The following is a 23,370-nucleotide window of genomic DNA, read 5'->3' on the forward strand; positions in this document are numbered from 1 at the left end:
ATGCGCACCGGGACCCGGGCGGGCCACTCGCGCCGCGGCGCCGCCAACTCCGGAGCGGCGATTACGTCACGCGGCCGGCCGGCCCCCGGTCTCGTCTCCCGCGCATGCGCGAGAGCTCGCGAGCCGTCCTTGGACGCGGGCGACGCCTTTTGCGCCTGCGCGGGGCAATTCTCCCGCCAGGCCCCGCCCGCTCAGTCCCGCTCGCGCATGCGCACAGCGCGCTTTGTTTCCCCCTCCCCTCGGCGCGTCTCGCTCCCCACCATTTTGTGCCGTGATCTCCAGGTTCGCTGCTGGGTTGCGCTGTGTTCTCCTGCGCGTTCGGGCTCGAGGCCAAATATCGAAGGGGCCTTGATGGCGGAGAGTCAATCAGCGGCCGGACTGGGGGATTTCACATCCCTTGGTGGGGCCGCGGCTTTTGGCTCGGAACCTGAAACCCGGCGGCTGAGCGAGCTGCGAGTCATCGACCTGCGGGCTGAGCTCAAGCGGCGTAACCTGGACAGCGGCGGCAACAAGAGCGTCCTCATGGAGCGGCTCAGGAAGGTGAGGACGAAGCGCGGCGGGGGAAGCGGGGGGGGGGAGAGCGGCGTGCGGCCATCCGGGTCCTTTGTCTGTGGCGCTCTCGGCGCGTGCGCAGTCGGGTGCGGGACCCTGAGGAGAGCGGGGCCGGCGCTGAGGGGAGGGCGGCTCCGCTGCTGCGGGCACCCGCGGGGTTTTGGCCTGTCCCCTTTGCTACCTCCGCTGCCTTCGCGCTGTTTTGTGGCACCGCTCTGTGGTGTGAGCGCCTGTTCCCCATCGCTGCTCTGAGCGCGGCTCGGGTTGCGCTGAGTGCAATGTGAGATGGCCTCGGCCTGTCCGTCACCGCCTGACCCCGGTGTCCGCGCGTCCTTCCCCGCTTTACTCTCCGGTTCCCCCGACACACACACACGGGCCTCTTCCCCGTACCCATTCTCGTGTTTCTCTGAGCCGTTCGCAGAATCGGTAAGCTGGGAAGGGATCGCACTGGGTCGTCTGCTCCAGCAGGATTTTGTCCTAGAGCCCATGGTACAGGATTTCGTCCTGAGTATGTCCAGTGACAGAGACTGCACACCCTCCCTGGGCAATCTATTCCAGTGCATGCTTACTTGCACTGTAAAGAATTTTATGCTCCTATTGAGGTAGAACTTTCTGTGCATCAGTTTCTGCCCTGATGCTTGGCACCGCTACACTTGACCCTGTTCCATCTCTCTGACCTCTCTGGAATGTGTTCCCACAGACTTCCATGAGGCCAGAACAACACGCTCAACCTTGGCTCTTTTAAGGGGTCTAACAAGCCTGCATATTAAAAAAATACCTCATTCTCCTGAGCTCCTGTGAGAGTCTCTCCCAGTTTTATACTGTTAATATGTTTATCTGCAGAGCAGGGAGCTTTGCTGAAGCTCCCCAGCTCTAGCTTGATTTGCCTGTGGGGATGTGTTACACCCTATTATTTAGCATTTCTGACGGGTGATACAGCTGCCTGGCTGTATGACCTGAGCTAGGGAGGGACACCAGTGTTTCTCTTTAAAAAATCCTAAAAAATGCAGTTGTGGTTAAACCCTAGCAGGAAGCCAAGCACCACATAACACTGTTATCAGCACAAACTCCAACCATAGCCCTCTGTCAGCTGCTGTGAAGGGAATTAACTGCCCCATCCAAAGCCATTACAAATGCTCAGCAGCAAATCATACTGGATATCATCTGGTGTCTCCAACAGGCCATTGAGGAGGAAGGAGGAGATCCTGATGAAATTCCTGTGGCCTCAGAGCTGACCACAAAGAGAATGCCAAAAAGAACTAGCAAAGGTACAGTGTGTGGATACTTGCACTTCTGCTGTTTGCATGGTGCTAGAACTTGGCATACAAACTTGTTATCTCCTGTTGAATTAGTTGAATTTGAAAAAAAAATATTGCTTTTTACCTTGTGGGAATGGTGGAAACTCCATTTGTGGAATGGAGTGGGAAATGGTAAAACTCTCTTGCATTAATGAGCAATAACAACTTTAAACCTGTGTCTTATTAGGAAATTTTGAAACTCAAAGATGAAACTGTAAATTGCAGGTGTTGCTGTATTTGTGACCATGAGTAGAATTGTGTCAAGTACAGAGCAAGCAGCTGCAGCATAAGCTTCATGGAAGCCTCTATAATTTGTAAACTTTAATTATATTTAACTATATATTGCTTCAAAATATTAAATGTTGCACATGCCATTTTACACGTGGCTTACTTGAGTTGCTAATAACTTGTTCTTAAAGTATTTTCTGATGAGAAACAGATTATTAAGCTGCTTTTTTAAAGACAGAGAGGCTAAAAATAGAAAAAGAGCTGTTGTCTTTGAATAGCAGGATGAGATGGAGGTGACAGATGTGCATAAATGTAATTTGTATGTCCAAGATCTTGAAAGTGAACACTTAATTCTGAAATCCGTTTAATTAAGGGAGGTGTTTTCATAACAATCTTAAGGTGTTACTCTTAAATGGATTACCCAGAGGCTGTTGTGTCTTTTTAGGTATTGAAGTGTTGTGCAATGAGACTGTAGCTTTAGAAAAATACTGTAGCATTTAAAAACAAAATACTGCTGGTAGTTCATGCTGTGTGCTTTATGGGGTGGCAAGGGGGCCTCAGTTACATCCATACAGACCCAGACTTTGAACCAGCTTTTTCAAGGATTACTTTTTGTAACAGATAATTCACAAAAGCTTCAACAAAGTACAAAATGTAGTGCTACATCTCACCGTAGTGCTGCTGTTTGTAGGAAGAAAGCCAGAAGAGGAAGGTGTGGAAGACAATGGTCTAGAAGAAAACTCCAGAGATGGGCAGGTAAGTGAATGATGATTGCAGTTACTAAGAATGTGTGTTGTGTGACCTGCAATAAACACACATTTACCCTTTTCTCTGTGTAGGAGGATATTGAAGCAAATCTGGACACCTTGCAGGACATTGACATGATGGATATCAGTGTGCTGGATGAAGCTGAGATAGATAACAGCAGTGCTGTGGACTGTGGGGAAGATTACAGTCCTGACAATATTCTCGATTCCCTGTCTGATAACAAAGATAATGTGGAAGCAGAAATGAAAGAGCTTCCTGATCAGCTGACAGAAAATGAGGTGAGTGAGGAGAGGTCTTTGTAATTTTTCAGAAGATATTTGATAGAGATATGGGCACATGAAGAAGGGATTTCAGTCCAGTAGAATACAGGACATGAATGTGGTCTGGATTCTATTCCCCATTCACAGCTCTCATGTCCTACTCTTACAAATGGTAAATATTCTTGAGGCTTGAAATGTTCTCAGTAGACAAATCACCATCTTCCTTACCTTGCAGCTTTGCTTGTTGTGAAAGGAGCCTGGAAGTGAAAATGCTATATTAATTTCTGTATTCCCTCTTCTGTCTGTATGTTATATGTGTTAAAGTGTATATGTGCATACAGCCAGCCATCCAGGTATTTATATTTATAGGGAGAGAGAAAAAGAAATTTTCAACTTGGGTAATTTGGGTATTACTTCTGCAGAAATAATGCTCTGGTTTAAGGAAGCTGCTCTGTTTTCTCATACAGATTGATAAAAGAAGAACTTCTTATGTTACCCTGTTCTGATATTGTCACTTTGACTTGGTTTTGAGAGCAGTTTGCAATGTCATTTGCAGATAGACTGGATTATCCATGTGTCACATTCACATCCCCAAATATTATCCTTCTTGGATCCTTGTGGGTTTATTTTAATTTCTTTTAGGTTGTTCACTCATTACACAACATATTCTTTCTTTGGAGTCTGCATATCTGCTTCAACTTTTTATCATTTACCTTCTGTCACCTGAAAAGGGAGATTTTCTCCAAGCCTTTGCGTTTGATTGGTCTGTCAGTGCCACAGGAAAGCCAAGACCCACAAAATCAGCATCCTGTTCTGGGCACCCCTCACTGGGAGTGCCCTGGAGCAGAGAGTGGTTCCAGTGCCCTGGGGAGGGTGACACAGTCCCAGACCCCTGTCCCAGCTCTCCTCAGCTGTTACTCACTGCAGGCACTGGTGGTGCCCTGAAGGACTCACACTCATCCCTTTATGGAATAACAGCATTAATGTAATAAAAAATTACAACAGGTAAAGGTTCCAGGATTGCTGGTGGTATCTGTCTGCAAAACAGCTCCCCATATTAACCAGCTTTAATTCCTTACAGAAGCTGGCTGGAGTTCATCATTCATCACACTTAGAGTACAATTCTTACCACCAGACATCCCTAAAGGGGAAAAGACAGGTTCAGACTGTGGCAGTGGAGCCTTCCTTAACTTCTCCCCACTTTTAACTCACTTTTATACTATTTTTACATTCAGGTGGAGCTTGTGTGACTCTGATTTTACATCAGTGAGGGTGGGCACGCTTTGGAGGTGGGTGACACCAGTGTGACATCTGAGGTGACCCTTGGCACAGAGCTGGGTCAACAACAAGAAATCTTCTGTCTTTTCCTTTGGCTGAAAGCTGCTCTGAGGCTTAGCAGCTGCAATTTACCACTGAGTCTCCCCTCTTGCAGGGATTTCAGTGCCCCAACAGACCAAACAAACTCAAAGGCTTGGAGAGAATCTCCCCTTTCATGGGACTGAACACAGTGGCAACAGCATCCCCTTCACCTGAAATCAATTTTGTGATATTCTATAAATTAACTTCATGTAATGGATGAGTTTTGATTGCATCTTACCCTCCCCTCATTAAACAAAAAAGATTTTTGGGGTATGTTTTCATTTTGGAGGAGTGTACACCTAAGTCAGCTTCATTTCTAACTTTTTTTCATTTAGAAATTAAAGTTAAAAAGTGGGAAAGTGAAAAAAAAAAAAAACATGTTCAGTAACCACAGAAATGTGAGATAAGACCCTAAGAATAACTTTGAAATAGACAATGTCCTGTTGAAATTAAAATGAAAAGTAATTGGAGAAAGATATTTAAATATCAGGTATGTTCACACATTGCTCCTCATTTCTGGGTCACACTCTGAAGTAGCAATTGAGATTAAAATATTTCTGGTTTTCTTGAAAGGGAAAATTAAATACAGGTGTATTCTCCTTAAGCTGCTTTTGGTAAGAAATACTTTCATTCCTTTCTTACTCTTTTAGGAAGATTATGATGAAATTGAAAACAATTTAGAAGCCTCTTCAGATTTAATTGAAATGAAGGTAAACTGAAAATGTAGCTCTATTTCCTAGCTGTATGTTTTAATATTAATATTTACTGAATTCTCATACTGCAAAAAAGAAAATGTGACCATAACATGAAATTGTACCAGAATCCAAGACCTTGCTCAGCACAGTGTGTGAATTGAGGGTGCCCTGTGGTTTTTTCCCTACTTTTCAGTCAGCCCTCAAGATTTCCTTCACTTTATGGCAGATAAAAAGGGGCTTGTACTGCTGATTTCTTCTCTCTCCCTCTCTTCTCTCAGTTATATGAAGTAGTAGCTGGGTTTGTTTCTTACTCTGTAGTTGGAGTTGTGGTATACAAAGGTACTTTATTGGTCTTCTTATAATTCAGAGTTATTTGGGAGAATGCAGTTATGGCTTATATTTTATGTGACTTTAATGTGCCAGAAAAGAAAATATAAAATGCTCCTTATATAAAATACTCCTTTCCAGTGGATGGTGAGAAAAAGAGCTAAATGTGATAAATGAATTTATTTAGTTCTCAATTTTGGGATTGAGTAGGGAATTGTTATTATTCTGTATTAGAAAATCCATTTTATAAAATCCTCATTCTGTGGTCTTTTTTTCCTAAACAGAAAATGGAGAAGCTACACTTGGAGCCAGGTACTGTTAAAAAAAAAACATATTCCTGTCTTTTCAACTAATACTTTTTAAACCATTAACTATTAAAAAACCCAAGCAAACAAACATAATTTGCATTATTTTTATAATGGACAATCCAGATCATGCAGGGTCATAGAGATTGGAAACCCAATCATATCCCCAGATCTGTGAAGTGATGCTTGAAATACTTCCAGTGAAATGAAATGGTTTAAAAACCTGTTAAACTACATAAGTGGATTTAGAGAAGTTTAATCACAGTTATAAAAGCTAAATATTCTACTTGTAAACAGATCTTGTGATATTGCACACACCTTAACTCTGTTACTATGTAGAGAGCAGTGAAAGCAGTAAAAAGATATTGTAGGGCATTAAAGTTTAAAGATTAGTTACTGGATACAGAAGAAAGAAGAGAGTTTCTTCATGGAAATTTCATACAGATACTTTTCCCTTTCTGGACTGCAAACACACTCATGCACCATCAGAAGATGCCCAGTTCTCATGTTGGACTGTCTCTGCTAAAAGAATTTCACAGAAATTTAAAAATTGAACTCTCAGTGCCTTGATACGTTCAGTTAAGCATCTCGGACTCTGGAAGCTAACTAGAGAAGAAACAGAGCTGAACGATTTGCTGAAGAATATGAAGGCTGAGCCTGAAGTTTTTTGTTAAATCTGTGGGGGCATTTTTCTTGGCTGTTGAGGTGCTAGGGCTGATTTGTCAGGGTGTGAGAGAGCAGTTAGCGTGGTAGGTGTAACACTGTGTACACTAGGGTTTTCCAATCTCTGTGTAGCTTAGCAGTTCTCTTGGTGTTAGTGTGGCAGCCATGCCAGTTCCACATTTGTGATTTGCTGTATTTCCCTGGTGATTAAATCTTGTGCCATTCTATTCCTGTTAAATCCGTAGAAAATGAGAAAATACTCGACATTTTGGGGGAAACTTGTAAATCTGAGCTACTTAACGAAGAACAACCTCCCGAAGCGGAGCGGCCGCGTGCGCAGGAAGCCAGTAACGCGGGGCCAGGCAAGAGGCTGGCTGAGGAAGAGGACGCTCTCGCTGCCGCTCAGCTGGAGGAAGATGCTTTAGCTTTGGACAGCAAATCGGCCCAAGCTTTGGCAAGGAAGGAAGCAAAGCGTTTAGTGGTAGCAAAAGGGGAGACAAGTGAACAGAGCCCCGAGGAAGAGGCCCCGGACTCTGAAGGTGTAGTGGTAGAGACCCTAAGCGATCAGAGTAGCAAACGCTCCCAAGGCCTGGAAGCCTCTAGTGGGGAGGCAGCGGAGAAAGGCGCAGGTGCCGAAGCCAGAGATAGCAAAGAAGATGGCAAGAGAGCAGAAGACAAAGCTAATTCAGAGGAATCTTCCCCTGCCACTAAAGAGTCCTCAGCCAGTGAGGGCGGTGATCAGAAAAAGAGGTTTGTTTTTTCTCCGTTCTAGACCAGATGCTATCTTTTATCATTGGTCCTTAAGTGATGCGAATAAGCTGTTTCCTTCAATTGGCCTCCGAGACTGATGAAATTGTAGCCTATTCCTAAAGGTCTCTTTTATTTCTCCATGTGCAGATATTTTTTATTTTTTTTAAACGCAGTGGGTTTGATTTCTTTCCTTCCTCAACCTTCAAAGGTTGTTTTCCCAAATTAGTCTTATTTGTAATCATCTTCTTAATGTAAGTCTGTTTAAGAATCTGACTTCGTTATTTCTTGTCAGATTTCTTAAATCCAGTATACAAAGGTGTGTTTTCGTTTGCAACATATTTTCTGGTAGGTATTTAATTTTAGCTTTTTTCATAGTTTATATTTAGTCACTTTTCTTTCTGACTTGAATAATGTGGTGTTTTGTCTTTAGCCCTGTTGAGGAGGACAGAGATACAAAGATAATCTCAAAAGATGAGAAAGGTATGTTTGTTTTTAGATATAGAACTTGAATGGTTGCTTGTCTTGGATGAGTTATTCAGTAGAAATTGGTTGCAATCTATGCAGCTGTTAAATAGCATAAATTCACCTCTTTCTGCATTTTCTTAGTAATGTCTAAATAAGTATTTTCCTTTTATGCAAACACTGTTGTGTTTGTATCTTGATTTTTAAAGGTCAATGTTAATACATGGCAATTATTTTTTTTTGGCACTGGAGATGCCCACTAACAGTTGTTAGGAACCTTTTGCAATTGTTTGCTTTACTATAGACTTGGAATTCTCTTTCCCATTTTCTGTTTTGCTGAAGTAATTTGAGATCCAGTATTCACATTTAAATGCCACAAATATTACAGCTTAATGTTGCCTTGAAATTATATTGATTTTATTAAACTTCTGTCCACACAGATCCTATCTATGGTGCAAATAGGCATCATAAACAAGAAGAATATATTTTGATCAGTGACAGATACTTTCATACTTCTTGCTTTTAATAACCAAGCAGCTGAGTCTTTGCAGCACTGTTCTCTTACATGCTGCTGGCAGGACTTCAGCACTTTAAAATGTGGAAGTTCCAGCAATTCCTATAAAAATCAAGAAGCTCATTGTGAGGAGGAATTGGATTGGTTTTAATTGGGTTTTACAACCCAGACTCACCTCCCTGTCAGCTGCTTTTTCCAGGATCCTGGGTTATGCCTGTTTGCACAAGCTGCTGGCCCTCCCTTGTTAGGGTCATTTTACCTCTTGTTTCCAGTCTGTAATCTCAAGTTCTCTTATTTCAGAATATTTCAAGGAGTTTTCTGTGCATGCTGTCCTTTACCTGAGGACTTGAGTGCATTATTTTTGTGAACTGAGAATACCCTTCCATGAGTTTGCTTTCAGATCAGCCTTCAGGAATTTGGGTGTCTGAAACCACCTTGCTTCTGCATTCCTCTGTGCTCCACAATATTTGTTTTACTCATGTTCTGGCTTGGTGAACAACAGTGAGAGGGAACTGCTTGAGTGTAACATTCTCTGCAAAGTGACTGAGCCTGAAGGAACCTAAAATAGTATGTACAAGTCAGGTGTGACTCACATGTTGGTATTTCCCACTTGTATGAAAGGGTTTTATTTAGGATGAAGAGTTTTCCATATTCCATGCAAGAATTCTGAAAACTGTCTTGTCAACAAGAGTGCAGAAAAATAAATTTATGAGCTTGCCCTGCTGGGTTTGGCTGTTGATGGATGCACATCTGAAAGATTTCTCCAGTGTTGATGGTTCACTCCCAATACCTGCATTGTTCTTGGTTCAAAGCTAAATATTTTCAAGTCCCAGTATTTCTTTGTCTTTAAAAAGTGCTCCTGCAATTGTTCTGCACTTTTAAGTCTTGTGGGAGGGCAAAACCTGACATTAAGACTGATCAATCTTTAATCAAAAAGGATTGATAGTTTTAAAAATCCTTTAAAAATGCATTGGTAAAATAGCAGAAAAAAAGAAAAATTAGCACTTTCTTCAGGATTCTGGTGCCAGAGTAACTACAGACAGTAATTTTTAAATTGTAGAAATGTGTGGAGTAAAAGCATCAAAGCCTTTGGCTCAGCTTTTTAAAATACCAGCACAATGCATCTCCCATGTGTTTGTGTGCATGCACTTCTGAGATAAATGATGGCACAAGTGTACTCACCTTTATACAAAAAAAAAACCCTCTTTTTGGGTATTTTGTAAGAGATTGATACAAATCACTGCATTCTTCCCTAGGAAACCTGTTTAAATATTAGTTTAATTAATAGATATAAATTTAATATTAATTGTGGTCTCAGTTACTTGTGCCAGTGACTGAAATTGTCAGGATGTAGAAGATGGAAAGGCACCCAAATAAAATAACATTTTGGAAAGGTTCTGGGAAAAATGACTTCTGTAAAATTCCATTTATCACCAAAAAAAACCCAAAACAGAAATATAGAAGCAGGGAGTTAGATTGAAACTCATTCACTGAGGCCTTGGAGCTGCCCAGACTGACAGAAGGACAGGACAGACATTTCAGAGGAGACTGGAAACAATCCTTGTGTGAGTGCTTCAGCAAACACTGAACCTTGGGCTGCAGTTCATCTTTAATCACTTCATGGTGGGTGTTCAGACTGGGCAAATTCATCAGCATTTATTAAATCACCTTTGTAGCTGAGCTGCAGAATTGGCCAGGGGTTTTCTGGAATTCTTGCATGGTTTCAGCAGGCCAGGTCTGATTTCCTAAATTCCTAGGCCAGGTCTTTCCTAACGTCAGACTGAATCCCAGCTGAGGATCTGTGTGGGCAGAAAGAGAAATTCCCTTGGTTTCTTGGTGGTGACTATTTTGCTTTGAGAGGAATTCTGCATCAGCATTCCCTTGGAGTTAGGATAAAAATAAGATAAAAATTAGTTAATATAAAAAGACCTGAGCACATGTGGGGTGCAGACACAGTTCCCACAACTCCTCTGTGTTCTGGAAATTACTTGGATTTATCCTGGCATGTTTTTAAGGGCCTCATTAATTCAGAGGTGCCCTAATCCAGTTGCTTTCTTGAAGAATGATATATAATGTTTCTATATGAAAACTCATAGTTCCACCCAAATTTTTGCACTTGTACTGCTCCTTACCTTCAGCAAAGCAAATCATGGGAGGAGAATATCACACAATGCATTTCTTGCTCTGTGATTTAAAAAAATTAAAAATTTGTGATCCTGCTCTGTTTTAATTCACGTAACAATTCAAGTAATTAATCCCAATAATTAGGATTTGGGATATGTTTTGGTTTTTCTGTTTGTTTTCCCACCTAGGTCGCAGTGCTAGCAGTTCTGGTAGAAACTTTTGGGTGAGTGGATTGGCTTCCACCACCAGAGCTACAGATCTGAAGAATCTGTTTAGCAAATATGGGAAGGTAAGGAGTTATTTTTGTTGGTGTGTTTTTCTTTTGGTGTGTGGTTTGTTTGCACAAGTTTATTTGGAACTGTTAATAAAACTTTTAAAACTCTCATCACTGAAAGTACCCATGAAAAGATTCTAATTACCAAAAATACTGTGAGATATCAAGGAAAAATACACATTGAATGACTGGAGGTTTTTTATTCTGTTGCCCAGAATATATAAAAATAAATATAAAATTCCATTTGAAATAGTCAGTAACTATACACACACTTCTGTGCTGCAGTGTGGTATTTTCACCTGAAAATTCTCAAGCAATTGAATTAAATGCTTATTAAAGATTTCCTTAGGAATAAGTAAAATATGCAGTAGATGTTGAGACAGAATTACTGGGGAATATCTTAGAAATTGCCTTAGAAACTTAAATTTTAATTTATCAGGAGTTGGCAGTTCTTTTGAAAAACACTTGTTTGGGTAGTTTGGGATATGGGGACATGTTTGGTTTTGCAGTTGCTGTTAAGGACAGACAAAATGTCAATATCAACGGGAAAATTGAAAGAGTTCAATAAAAAGCTGATATCAGAACCATCAGTGAGGATTTTTGTCAGACCTCTGAATCCTATTTACAGATTACTACCAGCAGATTGTAATAAAAGCAAATTGTGTGTGCTGGCAATCAACCATTGGATGTTTTACTGATAAAAATACTCTGGAACTTAAATATGATTTTACAAATAGGTTCAAAAATTGATTGGTTGTAGCACAGCTTGGAGTTTAAAAGTCATGGGACTGGTAAAACCTTTTTAAAGCTCCTTGTAATGCTATAGTTGCATTGATTTGCTTAGCATTTCATCTGGTAACCTAAAATGTTGGTCATGGAGAAGTGCCACAAAACTTTAAATTTAATTAAAAGCTAAACAACAGCCAGCCTAGCATTTGGCTCTGATAGATGTCTTGGTACATTGAGTCATTTAAATAAAATATTGTTATTTTCTTCAGGGTGTTAACAGAGGCAGAGCTTCCTGCAAGTAGATGTACTTGTGCAATAAAGCAAATGCTCAGAAGTAGGTTCTTTATTCAGCTGTACTTTAAAACATCTCTCCTGAAATATGATTGATTTCTGTATTACAAAGTGAGCTGTCCTGAATATCTGAGCATGTATAAACACCATTTGGGTGATTTTTCAAGCTCTAGTTTTTGGGGAAACTTCATGTTTCTTAAAGATTGCAGAAACATTGTTGATCTGCCTCAGCAGAAACACATAAACATTTTTTGGAGGACAAGGTGGCACTTACCAGCATTAATGTGGAAATCTGCTTAAAAATTTGTATTGCTATTTACTATTTTGTACTAAAGCAAAATGATGTAAAGTTTAGATGCCTTTTAAATAAATTTTATTGTCACTTGTCACAAATTTTATTGACAGTTTTGTCTTTCTCTGGACAAGAATTCAATCTTTAGCTCCCACCTCTTGGTTCAGCTTTTTTAGCATTCCAGTGATAACAGAAGCATGGTTGGCTCCAAGCATTGCACCTTTATATTTGTTAACCTCCCAAAACCAGAACTTTCCTGCCTGGTAGTGGCCAGGAATTAAAAAAGCAGAAATGGAGCTTGTAGTTGGTGCTGTTTAACCTTGGAGACTTTTCACCAGGGAGAGTAATTTCATTTTTTTTAGGCACTTAGCAGCTGAGCATTAATGTGGAAATCTGCTTAAAAATTTGTATTGATATTTACTATTTCATACTAAAGCAATGTGATGTTGTTAATGCAAGGTTAGATGCCTTTTAAAACAAATTTATTGTCACCTGGGAGGTCTTTCTCTGGAAAAGAATTCAGTCTATAGCTCCCACCTCTTGGTTCAGCTTTTGTAGCATTCCAGTGGTAACAGAAGCATGGTTGTCTCCAAGCATTGCATCCTTGTTAAGCAGAATCAAAATCAGAGTCTCAAAACAGGAACTTTCCTGCCTGGTAGTGGCCAGGAGTTAAAAAAGCAGAAGTGGAGTTTGCAGTTGGTGCTGTTTAACCTTGGGGACTTGTCCCAGGGAGAGTAATTCCAATTTTTTGGTACTTAGCAGCTGAGCATTAATGTGGAAATCTGCTTAAAAATTTGTATTGATATTTACTGTTTTATGCTAAAGCAATGTGATGTTGTTAATGCAAGGTTAGATGCCTTTTAAAACAAATTTATTGTCAGCTAGGAGGTCTTTCCCTGGAAAAGAATTAAATTTTAGCTCCCACCTCTTGGTTCAGCTTTTGTAGCATTCCAGTGGTAACAGAAGCATGGTTGTCTCCAAGCAATGCAAAACCAGAACTTTCCTGCCTGGTTAGTGGCCAGGAATTAAAAAAGCAGAAATGGAGCTTTCAGTTGGTGCTGTTTAACCTTGGGGACCTGTCTCAGGGAGAATAATTCCATTTTTTTTTTTTTTGGGAAGGTGGTGGGGGCCAAGGTGGTGACCAACGCTCGCAGTCCCGGCGCTCGCTGCTACGGCTTTGTCACCATGTCCACAGCTGAGGAGGCCACCAAGTGCATCACCCACCTGCACAAGACAGAGCTGCATGGCAAGATCATTTCTGTGGAAAAAGTGAGTACTGGGCCTCAGAGATGCTGAATTCCCAGCAGACTGTGCAAATGATCGAGGCCACATTCTCAGCTGATGATGTGCAAAATAAATTTCAGGCCAAAAATGAACCCGCTGGGAAGAAGACAAGTGAAAAAAAAGAGAGTGAAGCAAAGAGAGAAACAGTCAGTGAGAGGTACTGTGTTAAAAATTCTCCTACCAAAGGTGTTTTGCTTCAGTCTGTGTTGATGTCAGAGAAAAGTTAAATTACAGTAAGAATTTCTGTGGCAAAAATTGATAAAAGGAGTACAGCTTTACTACAAGACAGATTTGAGTTGATGTTCAGTGCCTAAATTAAAATGTTCCTATTGTGTGCTTTAAAGTAGGCATTGGAAGGTTGCATTTTCAAGCACACCTTTAAATTTTAATTTTAATTTTTAATTTAGCCATATTTGAGGTTTAGTAATGATTGTGGGGCTTTCATGTCTTAAATCTGTAGGAAAGAAATGAGAATTTTGATCTGTGTGTCACTATTTCCTCATTGCCTCCTGTCTCACTGGAATAGGGTTTCCTCCAGGTCCCAGACAGTTAAAACAGAATTGTCCAAGATCTGTTCCCAGATCATGTTCCTCTTGAGCACTGTGCTCTTCCTCTCTAGCATTGCTGAAAGAGGCACTAAGAGAGTAAATTAAACACTGAGAACTTTGCCTTGAATTATCTTCTTGAGGTATAACTTCTGTTAAATGCTGTTTGCTGAGAATTTTTTGCTATTATTTCACCCAGTTGCCTGACAATAAATGGTTCATTGTCATGTTGTGTAAGAAACTCTGGGTATTAAGCACAAAGTGTTGTGAATTTGTCCTCATGCTTCCAGTTGAGATTCTGAATCCTGGCCCAGTTTGTTGACTACTTGGATAGTCTGAATATCTTGTTTTATGGTGCAGGAAGTTGTGGGAGGAAATATTTGGAAATCTAATTATGATTGTTATCACATCAGAGTTCTACTTTGTTGCTGGCATTTCCCTTGAATTTTTTTTTCTCTTAGTCTGTATTAATCTAATCTTTATCAATATCTATCCACAGACCTGGTGGTGCTAAAAGAGATGAGAAATCTGACCAAAAAGATGATTCTAAAAAAACAGAAGATAAAGATGAAAAGGAAAAAAAAGATAAAGATGACCAGAAGTCTGGTTCATCAGATCAGTCTAAAACTATTAAATCAGGTAATTGGGTTGTTGGTTTTTATACAGATATGTTGATGTAGAAATATTTAATTGTAGGTAGTTCTTTCTAAAGATACTGGGATTGTTTCAGATACTTGGGTGGAAATCCAGGATGAGTAAGGGGAGATGTTTAACATTAAAAGAGGTGCCTGGATTAGGTGGAGTGAAAAAATTTATTTTGAAGAGAGAGTTAAATGCCAGTTTTCACATTTTAGAGAGCATGGTGTAGCAATGAATGGTGAAGGTCATAAAATTCCTTTCTTTCCACTTCTGATTTATTTAGGAAGTAAAGGAACAGAGAGAACAGTAGTCATGGATAAATCCAAAGGAGAACCTGTTATTAGTGTGAAGACCTCTACTACATCAAAGGACAGAGTAAGTGATGCTTCTGCATGGAAAATATTTTCCTTAGAAACAGATCCTGAATACTGCCAGGCTCTGTACAACCCACACTTGTCTTGCCAGTTTGTCCAATTAGAGTTTCTAAAACATGATTTTAATTAATAAAATCCCTCTCATTTGGCTGGTACAGCACTCAAATCCTGCCAAACAAATGGGGCAAGGTATCACTGTGTTAATATATGGTGTCTGTAATGATAAAAAATAACAACTTTTGGAAAAAAACCGTGGCCAGGCTTTGAGATGTGAACTGTACAAATGGAAACAGAGCTCAGAGGATTGTTTGTGGTGGTTTTCCTTTAATAAATTGAAGTTTCTCTTTTAAATACAGAGCGTTAAGAGCCAGGACCGCAAATCAGAGAGCAGAGAGAGACAAGGGATTGTCCCCTTTGACAAAATCAAAGCACAGAGGAAAATGAGGGAGGCAGAGCAGCGCCGGTAAGAGCAGCACTGACATTGTGTGGGGTTTTATCCCTAAAATAGATACAATTTTCACTTCTAATCAAACAAAGAAAAATGCCTTCAGTTTCTTTTCCTCACTTGTAATTTTGTTCTATTTTTATCAGTATCTATGGAACTTAATTTAGTTATTTAATTATTTTTGATGAGGCTTTTTCTTTGTTTTCATATTCTTAATAGGTTTCATAATGTTTAAAGGTGATAGTTTCCATCCTTCAAATTCCTTGTTAGAACTGTGACCTGGATTCCATGTTCTCCACACATTACAAAACTTCTATTTCTCACCTAAAAGTAGTCAGATTGAAGAGGAGGAAAATGGTTTTGTTATATTTATTGAGGAGGAAAAAGTTTCTCCCTCCTAGTTAAATTCATGAGCTTTAACTCAGGAATCATTTTCCACCATACCATCCTGCCTTCCTTCACAAAAATAAAATACTCTTCACAAATACTTTATTTCAATGTAAGAAATCAACTGTGAGCATTTGAATTCAGACTCTTGTGACCATATAGAAATATTTTGTGGGTATTTGAATTCAGATTCTTCTGACCATACAGAAGTATTTGTGGGCATTTGGGTTCAGATTCTCCTGATCCATAGAAGTATTTGTGAGCATTTGGACTTAGATTCTCCTGACCATATAGCAGTATTTTTGGGCATTTGGATTCAGATTCTCCTGATCCTATAGAAGTGTTTGTGTGCATTTAGATTCAAATTCTCCTAACCCTATACAAGTCTTTGTGGGCATTTGGATTCAGATTCTCCTGGCTATATAGCAGTATTTTTGGGCATTTGGGATTAGATTCTCCTGACCATATAGAGTATTCCCCCCTGGGGATGGGTTTTGTAGGAGTCATTTGCTCAGTCTCTAAATAAATTTGTGTACATGGTATCTTCCCTCCACGTGTGTTAATTTCAAGGGGATGATGCAAGTTTGCAGCCACTGTAATTTTAATTTTTAGCACTCTTTTGACTTCCTTTCTTTGCTGAAGTATTGGAATAAGGCTCCCAATATTACCAGTTAGATTGTGCCTGGGCCAGTCTGACCCTCGCTGCTGGGCCAAAGGCAGCAACTGTGGTGTGTCACCCCAGAGATACCTTGGCTTGCTGGAGATTGCAGCTGGGCACTGAACAAGTCCAGGCTTGTTAGGAACCCCGTTTACCTCAGGAGGAAGATTTCAGGCGATGGTGAAGAGAAAAAGGAGATGATTCTGCTGGAGGCTTTAATGTCCAGAGGTTTATTCCATGGTTACAGAGGTCTGAACGTGAGCAACTGCTCCAACAGAATCCCCCCGCATGGTCTCATTCACCTTTTAAGCTCAGGGACAGGGGAAGGGGAGGTACAGGTGAGCACCAACCAGGTGAGAGGGGCAGGGTCTCAGGGGAAGATGACACCCAGACAGACCAATGACCCCTGGGCCTGAGGGGCATCCTTTGAACTAGACCAACCACACCACGCCTTGCTGGAATGTTAAGCTTGATTGACAGGACTCACTCAGCATGAGGGCAAGGGGGAAAGGGAGAGAGGTATAGGCACACCTGGGGAAATGACCTGGAAGTCCAAAATGGGACATTACAGCACACCACAACACTGAAGCATTGCCTGTGTCACTTCTGTCTCTGCTCCACAGCACCCGCGAGCGCCGGGAGCGGCAGCAGCACCTCCAGACCATCCGCGAGCGCGAGGAGAGGGAGAGGCTGGAGATCGCTCGGGAGAGGCTGGAGATCGAACGGCAGCGCCTGGAGCGGGAACGGATGGAGAGGGAGAGGCTGGAGAGGGAGAGGATGCACATCGAGCACGAGAGGAGGCGGGAGCAGGACCGGATCCAGCGCGAGAGGGAGGAGCTGCGGCGGCAGCACGAGCAGCTGCGCTACGAGCAGGAGCGGAGATCCGCCATGAGGAGACCCTATGACATAGATGGCAGGTGAATGTGCTGCTCTCACTGCTACTGAGGGAACCCCAGCCAGCCCCAAGACAGTGAACAGCAGGAGTATTGGAATACGGCTCCCAGTATTACCAGTTAGATTGTGCCTGGGCCGGTCTGACCCTCGCTGCCGGGCCAAAGGCAGCAACTGCAGTGTATCACCCCAGAGATACCTTGGCTTGCTGGAGGTTGCAGCTGGGCACTGAACAAGTCCAGGCTTGTTAGGAACCCCGTTTACCTCAGGAGGAATGGCTTCAAGTGATGGTGAAGAGAAAAAGGAAGGATTCTGCTGGAGGGTTTAATGTCCAGAGGTTCATTCCATGGTTACAGAGGTCTGAACGTGAGCAACTGCTCCAACAGAATCCCCCCGCATGGCTCGATTCACCTTTTAAGCTCAGAGACAGGGGGAGGGGAGGTACAGGTGAGCACCAACCAGGTGAGAGGGGCAGGGTCTCAGGGGAAGATGACACCCAGTCAGGCCAATGACCTCTGGGCATAGGGGCATCCTTTGAACTTGACCAACCACACGACACCTTGCTGGAATGTTAAGCCTGACTGACAGGACTCACTCAGCATGGGGGCAAGGGGGAAGGGAGAAAGGCATAGGCACACCTGGGGAAGTGACCTGGAAGTCCAAAATGGGACATTACAGCACACCACAACACAGGGGAGACACTCTCTCATGCCCCCAAGGGTACCAAAGGCAGCCAGGCTGATCACCTGCAGCACAAGAGACACTGGAAAAACGGAGAAGATGAAGGGGTCTACTCTTAGCAGGGGTTAATCCAAGGTTTATTCTAGGAGCTCTGGAGGAGCCCCTACACCTCAGGGGGCTCCTGCTGAGAGCCCCAGGAGAGGTGCCAATTTAAAGGGAGATGGAAACCTAAAATAGATAACATTTTATTAACCCTAATAAGGGATGGATACTGGGAAATGGACGTTTAGGTCAGTTTATGGGGGTTGACCCCTGGCCTCTGGCTGATCACTCAACATCCTGGACCAAAACTTCTAGATGGAGAGGATGGGATGCTGAGTGATTGACACAGAGCCAGGGTGGGGATTTGGGGATGATCTCAGCAAAGGGAAGGGATTACACAGGTAAAGGGGGTACAATCTGGGGTAAACCATTTGGGAAAGATACAGGGATACAAAAATAAAACTATTACAAAGTATAAAAACATACTACAACTGGTAAAGCCACCAAATCCTCATGATGCCAGTGGGAAATGGCACTGCCAGATTCTGTCTCATCTGCATAGACTGGAAAAAGCCATACAAGTGCTCTCAGCAATTTTTGGTTGCATTGAGATGGTTGTGTTTAATAGCCCAGGTTTTTTGACACCCTTTTGAACCTAATTTCCCTTTTTTGGGTTTGGAAGGAGGAACAATATCAAAAGGCATTTATTGAATATCAAAGATACCCTTGTGGCAGGGAGAAACATCTCACTCCATTGATATCAGAAGGCTAATTAATGACTTTATTATACTACATTCCACTATATCTAGACTGAATCTGCACAAGCACTCAACTCCACTCAACTGCACCACATCTCATGACTTCCAGCCAACAGTCCAAACACACACCTGGATTCAATTGGTCAATGAATCCAAACACACCAGAATCCATTACCAATTCCCTTCAGGTAAACTCTCTTCCACAACACATTCCACTTGTGCACAACAAGAGGAGCAGCAATTGAGATAAGAATTGTTTTTTCTTTCTCTGAGGTTCCTCGCTGCGATTCCCAGAAAATATCCTTGGGAAGTTGTGCCTTGCTTTTCTCTGTGGAGAGAAATGCAGCCACAGGCATTTATTCTGTGGGCTGAAATGAGTCTGTTCTTTGTTTCAGGAGGGATGATCCATACTGGACAGAGGCAAAACGAATGGCCATGAATGACAGGTACCACTCAGACTTCAGCCGCCAGGATCGCTTCCATGACTTCGATCACAGGGACCGTGGCCGTTACCAGGAGCACTCAATAGACAGGTTGGTGTCTCACCTCTGCTGCTGCCTGACAGCAAAATACAAATATGTATTTCATGTCACATTTTGCTTATATACTCAGTTTGCATTTTATTTTTCAAATGGCTGTGGAATTTCTCTTCTAAAGCCATGAGAAGATCTGTACTGTGCCATGAGTTAAAGCTTCTCCCAGGCTTGGTCAGAGTTTTTTTCCAATCTGTTTCACACATTCATAGGATTCTGAAAAATAGTATTGTAGGCACCTAGAATTTTAACAAGAATGTTTTGGTTTATACATTAGGACTAACTCTGTTTCCCAGAAATCCAAAATGTGGCATTTTTCCATATTTGCTGTTTATGCCTTTTGTGGATAATATGGCACGATGTGAGAGCAGGATTTTTCATCTATGTTGTTAAATAAATGGATTTTTATAGACTGCTGTGGGTTTTACTATCACAGTCTGATTCTAATTGTCTGTTTCTAGGAGAGATGGATCCAGAACAATTATGGGAGATCGGGATGGACAAGTGAGTTGCTTTTATAGAGCTACAGAAATATCTTTACATCTTATAACCTGGTTTTCTATAGTGTGTGTGTGTCAGATTACATTTCAGTAGTTGAGAATTACATTATATCTACCAAAATATGTTGGAGTAATCAGATTGTTTTCAATAAGATTAAATTAAATTTGAGTATTTGTTTATTATAAAAGATATCGTTATTCTGATAGAAATCAAAGCAAGTGAATTGTGTCAAAATACACAATTCCAAAAGATTGCTTAGAAGAGGCAAAGGTACAAAGCAAATTCACTCTATAGGGTTACATGGTTATAACTGAATTGTAGAGATGTTTGTGGTTGAGGGCTGGGGAAAAGACTTTCAGGGCTCATTCAAGCAGTGACAGGTGAATTTTATGGAGTCATAGAATCCTCAGTGGCCTTTACTGTGAGGTTTGGAGGGACCTGGGTAGGCTGGAGAGTTGGGCTGATGGGAATGTCCTGAAGGTCAAGAGCAGGAAATGCAAAGTCCTGGGTTGATGTTACCAATGTGCATCAATAACTGATGGGAGGGAGGATGTGGATAAGATGTAACAAGGTGCCACAAACTGGAACACAGTTCCATCTGAAGAGGATTCCAGTCCCCTTTAACTGGGAGCTCTGGAGCAGGCTGCATGGAGAGCCTGTGATATCTCTAGCTGGGGAGATCTTCAAAACCCCCTGGGAAAGCCTGGAGCTGGCTGACCCTGAGCAGCTGTCAGGAGGTCCCTCCCCTCCCAGATGAGGGTGAGATGGAGCAGTTGCAGCTGTGAGCAGGTGTGTGACAGCTCTGTCCCTTCCAGCACTACCCAGACGAGCGCCACGGAGGCCCCGACCGGCACTCGCGGGACTCGCGGGAGAGCTGGGGCAGCTACGGCTCCGACAGGAGGATGAGTGAGAGCAGAGGGATCCCCCCACAGTCACGGTTAGTGCTGCCAACACCTCTTCAAAGCTCTTCTCCTGCACCTAAGGAGTGTTCCCACATGTCAAAGTTTTTGGAAGATGGTATTTTTTTTTTTTCCAGCTTTCACCAAAGGTGTGTTGGATGGACTGCAGATATTCGATGGCTTGTGCATCTAAACATGCACTCGCCTGATCTTTTTAATAACTTCACATCTTAAAGTCATAATGCTTTCCATTAATTTTTGTCATGGTGTTCACAGGCGTCTTAGGATGAGGGAAGAGATGGGAATGTTGACTCCATGTTTCAGGAGGCTTGATTTATTATTTTATGATATATATTATATTAAAACTATACTAAAAGAATAGAAGAAAGGATTTCATCAGAAGGCTGCTGAGAATAGAAAAGGAAAGAATAACAAAGGTTTGTGGCTCAGACTCTCTGTCTGAGCCAGCTGACTGTGATTGGCCAATAATTAGAAACAACCACATGAGACCAATCACAGATCCACCTGTTGCATTCCACAGCAGCAGATAATCATTGTTTACATTTTGTTCCTGAGGCCTCTCAGCTTCTCAGGAGGAAAAATCCTAAAAAAAGGATTTTTCATAAAATGAGTCTGTGACAAATTTTAACTAGCATTCCTATAAACCTTGCTAATTTCAGGATAGTGGTTCTCCCCCAATATCTTTTTTACTCATCATCTTAGTTGGTTTGAGCAGAAAAATTTTTCTGAGATTTTACTTAAAAGATAACAATGTAAATATTATAAGATTCACATGAGCCTTGATAGAACATTTGAGTAAGTTTGTGACTTAGATTCAAACATAAAAACTATTCCATGTGCTCTGGCTCGTGTGACAAGATGGGAATTTCCTGTGTTCACAGGGATGGACGTGACTGGGGAGATCACAGCCGGAAGTTTGAGGGGCACCAAGATCGTTCCTGGCAGAGCAGCGTGGATGGAGGGATGATAGGACGGGATCATGAGAGATGGCAAGGTATGGCTCTGCACAGCTCCTCAGCTGTGCTGTGTGAAAAAGAAAATTCAGACATTGTCCTTGAAGTTTTTAAAACTCTTGCTGTGGATATAAAGGGATTGTTTGAACTTTTTTAGGTGGCGGTAGAGGCAGACCTGGCCATGTGATGCATCGTGGAGGCATGTCAGGGTAAGAGCTTTAAAAGGAGCAAAGTGTTTGTTTTCTGTTAAGGGACATTTCTTCTATTTAAATTGACAAAGGGAGTATCAGTTATCTAATTTGTTACTTAAATATCAATGAATAATCAAATATCCCCATGGTTTTTATGTAATGCAATTTATGGAAGAATGAAAACAAATAGAACGCCCATTCTAGCAACCTGAGAGTACCAGCATGAGAATACTGAAATGTCTGAATCCCTTTGCAGGCGTGGCAGTTTCATGCAGGGTGGCAATCAGAGTCAGATCATGCACGGAGGAGGAATGCAAGGAGAAGGATTTGCTGGCCAGGAAAGGGCAAACAGACCGAACGATCCTCGGTTCAACCGTCGCTACTGACTGGGTTTGGTTTTTAATGCAAGGTGGCAAGTGAAACAAATCTGTTACCCCAGGGTTACCATTAATTGTAACTTATGGGCTACTGTAAGTGTAATTTTTTTTAAGCTGCTGCCATATTATGTCACTCAATCCAATGTGAACTCATTTGTTTTGTAAGGTGTTGTTCATATCCCATTTAAAAATGTTTGTTAATGAAGCATTCCATTTTCCATAAATAAACGCCAGTTTACAGTTACTTGCTTTGTTTCAGCAGTTCCTGTCAAACAGATTTCTTCAGCTTAACATTGTTTCAAAGATGAAATGCCAAAATGCCTTAGAGGTGTCCCTTTGCACTCCCAGAAATAGTGAAATATTGTGTTTTACCACAGCTGTCAGTTACCAACCCATGAGAGAACGTTTGTGGATCACAGCTGCCAAAGTTTGATGCCCTGCCACTGCAAAATTGCCACAGGAGCTTGTAGGGCAAGTGGTGAAGAATTCTTTTCATCTGGTGTCACGTGCAATATAATGTCTGAAAAAGGACATTATATAAATTCTGTGATAGCAGCAGAGTTTCTGTCAGAGACAGCCCAGAGGTGTTTTTATTTAGCTTCTGATAGATCAGGGTAGTCCAAAACTCCACCAATCTTATAATTTCACCTGGCAGTCCATAATTTTCTTAGAAGCAGCCACTGGCTGTGCTTTGGCATAATTCTGTGTTGAGGAACTGACATAATCAAGATTGGTGCAAATGATCTCTTGCTTTATCATATCCATGTTGTAGTTTGTCTTTATGCAGACATCTCTGCAGCAACATGACCTTAGCCTTACCCTAAAATGGCTTTTATGACCCAAGAAGAAAAAAACTGCTGTAACTTTCATTTGTAGGGTCACTGGGGTTTTTCCATCTTTTGAGAAGGGGTTTTTAATGAGTTGCATGAAGATTTTTTTTCATTCATCAATGGAAAAAGCACGATGATAAAGCTGTGGAGAGCAATCATCAAAGGGCATAGAAGTGGTACAGAAGATCCTGAAAAGCATGGAGAACTCAGGTTCTGAGCATAGAGGAAGTGCAGTATTCTGTTTGTACATGCTTTGCTCCAAGTGGTTCCATTTGGTTTGTAGCAAAGCCAGAGAGAGGAAAACTCTCCAGATGAATGTCAGGATTTCCTCAGAGAAGGGGGAACAGACCTGGAACCAAAGCTGTGCTGCTTCAGGAGCAGTGGACATTGCAAATTTAGAGAAGAAATGGGGCATTAATAGAGGTCATCTGGGTTCTGGGGTGCTGTGAAGCATCTGGCACCTGCAGGAC

At 41.7% G+C, this 23,370-nt stretch overlaps 1 protein-coding gene across 1 annotated transcript; it reads left to right on the plus strand.

Annotated features, from left to right (window-relative positions):
• Positions 1-222: 222 nt before the first annotated feature.
• On the plus strand, positions 223-22,314 carry LOC134420690 (scaffold attachment factor B1-like). The gene is made up of 21 exons (XM_063160947.1): positions 223-540; positions 1,733-1,820; positions 2,770-2,834; positions 2,918-3,124; positions 5,116-5,175; positions 5,772-5,799; positions 6,701-7,205; positions 7,636-7,685; positions 10,494-10,594; positions 13,011-13,160; positions 13,256-13,332; positions 14,220-14,359; positions 14,643-14,734; positions 15,090-15,196; positions 16,847-17,140; positions 18,991-19,128; positions 19,590-19,632; positions 20,445-20,566; positions 21,431-21,543; positions 21,660-21,711; positions 21,950-22,314. The coding sequence occupies exons 1-21, from the start codon at positions 352-354 to the stop codon at positions 22,077-22,079; spliced, it is 2,751 nt and encodes a 916-aa protein (XP_063017017.1). The 5' UTR covers positions 223-351; the 3' UTR covers positions 22,080-22,314.
• The last annotated feature ends 1,056 nt before the right edge of the window (positions 22,315-23,370 follow it).

The sequence above is a fragment of the Melospiza melodia genome, chromosome 7 (genome assembly GCF_035770615.1).
Source record: "Melospiza melodia melodia isolate bMelMel2 chromosome 7, bMelMel2.pri, whole genome shotgun sequence".
In the NCBI taxonomy this organism is placed as follows: Eukaryota; Metazoa; Chordata; class Aves; order Passeriformes; family Passerellidae; genus Melospiza; species Melospiza melodia.

What these genes read in the sequence shown, in the direction of transcription:
- LOC134420690 (XM_063160947.1), top strand. Translation starts at nt 352, where the DNA reads ATGGCGGAGAGTCAATCAGCGGCCGGACTGGGGGATTTCACATCCCTT. An exon ending in GCCAAAAAGAACTAGCAAAG is followed by an intron (nt 1,821 to 2,769) that starts GTACAGTGTGTG and finishes TGCTGTTTGTAG; the next exon opens with GAAGAAAGCCAGAAGAGGAA. An exon ending in GGGATCCCCCCACAGTCACG is followed by an intron (nt 20,567 to 21,430) that starts GTTAGTGCTGCC and finishes CTGTGTTCACAG; the next exon opens with GGATGGACGTGACTGGGGAG.